This window comes from Oratosquilla oratoria, chromosome 7 (assembly GCF_046742065.1).
Source record: "Oratosquilla oratoria isolate Oo_2021 chromosome 7, ASM4674206v1, whole genome shotgun sequence".
Classification (NCBI taxonomy): Eukaryota; Metazoa; Arthropoda; class Malacostraca; order Stomatopoda; family Squillidae; genus Oratosquilla; species Oratosquilla oratoria.
Genome location: NC_134783.1, coordinates 6,671,754 through 6,676,878, shown reverse-complemented (window position 1 = coordinate 6,676,878; position 5,125 = coordinate 6,671,754). Strand labels below are relative to the sequence as shown.

The following is a 5,125-nucleotide window of genomic DNA, read 5'->3' as shown; positions in this document are numbered from 1 at the left end:
TTTTTGGTAGTTGCAGTTGATGGTTTAACTTGTTGCAAAATGACACTTTCCACTTTGTATGATATATGTCAAATGTATGGAATTTTGTTATTTTTCTGTAAATATTATAAATAGCATGCCATTTTTTGTACAATGTTAATCAGTTTGTGCAACTCTAACGGTTGACATATGTAGAGTAGATCCTGTTCATTCATTTGGTACCTAATTTGTTACTCTATCTTGGATATATAGAAAATTATACCACATATTATGCTTAGAAATGCCTCAAATTTTGCTGTGTTGGTAAGATAGCAAAAAAATTCAACCTTCATGCGGCAATGCTTACATACAGTACATCCAAGATAAAAATGGATGTGGTTTTTGGCGTTTTCAGGTCAAAAAGCATGGGAAAAGGTAGAGTAACGTCTGAAAATATATTGTTTTGTTTGAACAGGTCAAGTACACACACACATTATATATATATATATATATGTATATATATATATATATATATATATATATATATATATATGAGGGGTGTGGAGTGTATTTAGGGATGAAATGGGTGCGAGTGTTTTTATGCCTTTCCCTTTTTGGCTACCTCCCTTGGAAGGGGGAAAAAGCCTTGGTATATGTATGTATATATATATATATATATATATATATATATACATATATATATACATATATATATATATATATATACATATATATACATATATATACCAAAACTAAAACCACAGTTGGAGCAGAAAAAAAATTGAATCGGTGAGTCTATATATTTAGACGGTAAGTTAGTCCTCTTCAGTAGTACGGAAAGAGAGAAGGGTTATACAGTACTTATAAAGCACTCTCTTACAAAAAATAGGGGCAGGAGAAAGACTAAAGGACGTCTACCCTTACCCAAATGGTGACCTAGGAATAAGGGTAGGCGTCTTTTAGTCCTTTCTCTGTCCCTCTTTTTGTAGGAAAAATAATGGAAACTATCATCAGAGATGCTATCGAACATCATTTAGAAAGTAACCGTTTGATAAATGATAGCCAGCATGGTTTCAGACGGAAACGTTCTTGCGTGACTAACTTACTCGAATTCTACAATACAGTTATCTCGAATTATGACACAAGAAACAATATAGATTTAATATATCTAGACTTTGCAAAACCTTTTGATACCGTCCCACACGAAAGACTACTTACTAAATTAGCTTTACACGGAATAAGTGGTAGCCTATTAGGTTGGACTAGTAATTGGTTGAATGGTCGAAAACAGAGAGTTGTTTTAAATGGAAAAACTTCTAGATGGAAAAATTTTACAAGTGGAGTTCCTCAGGGTTCCGTTCTTGGACCACTTCTATTCATAGTATATATAAATGATATAGACCATGAACTAAAATCTACTGTTTCCAAATTTGCTGATGATACAAAACTGTGCGGAGTGGCAAATGATCACTCAAACCAATTAGATATTCAAGAAGATTTAGATCAATTACAGCAATGGTCTGAAAAGTGGCTAATGAAATTTAACACAAGTAAATGCAAGGTAATGCACATAGGTAAAAATAACAGTAAGTACGATTACAAGTTATTTGGAAATTCGTTAACAAAAGTGGATAGTGAAAAAGATCTCGGCGTAATTATCAGTAACGACCTCAAATCATCCAAGCAGTGTATTTCAGCCTCTGAGAAAGCAAATAAGATTCTAGGACTGATTGCGCGATCTTTTGCTTCAAAAGTTAGTTCGTCCACATTTGGAATATGCTGTTTCCGTATGGTCAACGAATCTCATTAAAGACATTGACAGACTGGAAAAAGTACAACGGCGAGCTACAAAACTGATTCCAAATATCAAAAATAGATCATACGAAAATCGACTAAAACATATGAATCTGTTTTCCCTAAAAAAGCGTTGACTCAGAGGTGACTTGATACAGGTCTTTAAGATTCTAAAGGGAATTGACAACATCAAAAGTGACAAAATTTTCACATTGAATGAGAATCAGACAAGAAACAATGGTCTCAAACTGTCCGGAAATAGATTCAATTTGAAAGTAGGTAGAAACAACTTTGCCAACCGTGTAGTTAATGAATGGAATAAACTTCCTGCACAGGTAGTGCAATGTAGTTCAGTTCGAAGCTTTAAGAATCATTTAGATAAACACCTAAGCAAGATGCTGTAATGATTATAATTTATTCTATATTATTTGTTTTTGTTTTGTTATCATTTGTCTGTTTGATTTTCATTTATTATTAGTTATATGTCAACTTATTATTATTTACTATTTACCTGTTTGTTTATTATCTAACTATACCTATGCATTTATTTATGTATCTTATTTGTTATTTACATTATTATAGTTTTTATTTATTACTTTATTATTATTATGATTTTTTTTTCTCATCCGACCTAGATATGGACCAGGTGGTCTCCTGTCGGCATGCTCCGCCTTTGTAATCCTTATATTACCCTTCTCTCTTTCTGTACTACTAAAGAGGACTGTGGCTTACAGTCGAAATATATATACTCACAGTTTCCAGTTTTTTCTTCTGCTCCGACTGTGGTTTTAGTTTTGATTTACAAATGTGCTACATTTTTCATCAGTGATATGTATATATATATATATTTATATATATGTATATAAACTTATTTATATATACATATACATATATATACATACATATATATATACATATATATATATATATATATATATATATAATTATATATATATATTTGTATGTATATGGGACTCAACTGCCACTACACTACCAAGCCAAGAAAACACCGAAAAAGACTGGAAATTGAAGTACTCTTAGATGACATTAAAAAATTGGAAAAACAAAGAAAGTTACCACGGACCTCCAAGCACGCTCATTGCAGGAGCATCCAAAACCAGAGGCAATTTCCAAAGCCATTTGGTACATAAAAGACACATTCAAGGAGCCAAACAACTCCGCGAAAACGAGGACATTGCCATCAGAAGAGCCGACAAAACCGCAGCCTTTGCCATAATCCCCAAACAAGAATACCTCACAAAAATGGACAACATTCTGGCTGACACCTCCAAGTTCACCAAGATCACACGTAATCCCACGGAACAGATCAAAAAGAAAATCAACAGTGTAATAGATACCATCAATACCTCATTATCTAGCCCGCACTTTAACAAATTAACTGGGGACTACTCCCCTGGCCATGCTTTCGGAAACGTGAAGACACACAAGCCCAACAACCCCATTCGTCCTATCATCTCCCAAATTCCCACAGCAACTTATTCAGTAGCTAAAAGACTGAACGAAATTCTCAACCCATACGTACCCCACGGATTACGCTCTGATATCAGCCCAAGAATTCCTAGAAATCCTAAGAAATGCCCCTGCCGCAGAAAATCACATTATAGCATCGCTGGACGTAGAAAGTCTATTCACAAACATCGACGTTGACAGAACAATACAATTCATCCTAGATAGAGTCTAACGATGCTACAACACATCAGCACTGAACATTCCAGAAGCTTCCTTACGTACTCTTTTAGAAATCTGTACCAAAGAAGCCCCCTTCATATGTCCACGAGGAAACATATACAAACAAATCGATGGAATCGCCATGGGCAGCCCCTTAGGAGTCCTTTCGCAAATTTCTTCATGGGAAAGTCAAAGATATTCAAGAACTCCAAAGACTCAGAGAACGACTCATAGAAGCTTCCGGACTTAATTTTACGTTAGAAGAATCGAACAATGGCCGCTTACCTTTCCTCGATGTTTTACTACACAGTCATAACAATAAGTACACTACAGTATACGTAAAACCCAGCAACAAAAACCTCTGTCTTAACGGTAAAAGTGAATGCCCTCAACGAACAATACTTAACCTCCACTATCAACGCATACATACGACGCGCCACATCACACTACTCTACATGGAAAGATACACACACTGAACTGGAAAGACTTACCCAAGTCCTTATTAACAATGGATACAGCAACAAGTTAATCAACTGGAAAGACTTACCCAAGTCCTTATTAACAATGGATACAGCAACAAGTTAATCAACGAAGCAACACAACAAGCTATCAACAACTGGTATTCCAACAAACCCACAGGTCAGGTCATCCGGGTAGCTGCTTCAGTTAGTGATAGGGCTAGTGGTTGTGTTACCGTGTTCATAGCGGATGAGGTACAGTCTCTACTTAGTAGAATTGAAGCCTTGGAGGATGCTGTAAAGTGCCTTAAAGAGGAGAATTGAGTTCTCTGCTCGAAGGCCCAAAATACGGAGGACAAAACTAGCTATGAGCTTGGATGGAAAACGACGAAAAACAAGATGCGGATTAGTGAAAAAAAAAAAGTTCTCACCAGCCCCGCTCGCTTGCAAGAACTCGTTTCAAGTTCTAGCGAATCTGCAGGAAGAAGAAGCAAATGAAACTCAAGAGAAGAGGGGAAGGGCAGACGCTGGATCCCTGCCCACAGGTAAGATTTTGGTTGTAGGAGACAGTAAAGTGAGGTACTTAGACAGGGCTTTCTGCGATAAAGATAGAAAACATAGGACGCAGGTGTGTTTCCCCGGCGCGGGGATAGGAGATGTTAAAGATAGGATTGAAGAATGTTTAGTAGAGGAAGGTAAGGACCCTGTAGTTTGCTTAAGTGCCGGTGGGAATAATATAGGTAAGTTAGGGAGTGAAGAATTGTTTGCGCGGTTCCGGGATGCGCTAGACAAGATTAGAAATAGGGGAGGTGTTCCTGTTGTATGTGGAATCCTTCCGAGGCGTAGAGTTGGAGGCATGTGGCATTCCAGGGCTATTACAATGAATTGCAGGCTGAAAAACATTGTAAGGCCAATGAATGGGTATTTGTCGACAACTGGGACAGCTTTTACGGTAGAAACCATCTATATACAAGGGACGGGGTACACTTGTCGCCCAGAGGATTTCGGCTTCCGGCTGAATCCCTTAAGCGAGAAGTAGGCATCCTACAGGTTTTTTTCGTGTAGATTACGTGGGAGTAGGGGGGGAAGTATCGGAATATAGTTTAGGCAATAGAAACAACTTAGAGAAGGACTGTGAAAAGAATCACCAATGCAGATGGAGGGAAGATAAACTTAAAGTTTACTATACAAATTGCAGAAACATAATTTTCTTCTGGAAATCGAAA

The 5,125-nt window shown here is 36.8% G+C and overlaps 1 protein-coding gene across 1 annotated transcript; it reads left to right on the top strand.

Annotated features, from left to right (window-relative positions):
* The first annotated feature begins 2,793 nt into the window (after window positions 1-2,793).
* LOC143026725 (uncharacterized) lies at window positions 2,794-3,420 on the top strand. Its single transcript, XM_076187495.1, has one exon. The coding sequence runs from the start codon at window positions 2,794-2,796 to the stop codon at window positions 3,418-3,420; it is 627 nt and encodes a 208-aa protein (XP_076043610.1).
* Window positions 3,421-5,125: the final 1,705 nt, after the last annotated feature.

What these genes read in the sequence shown, in the direction of transcription:
- LOC143026725 (XM_076187495.1), top strand. Translation starts at nt 2,794, where the DNA reads ATGACATTAAAAAATTGGAAAAACAAAGAAAGTTACCACGGACCTCCA.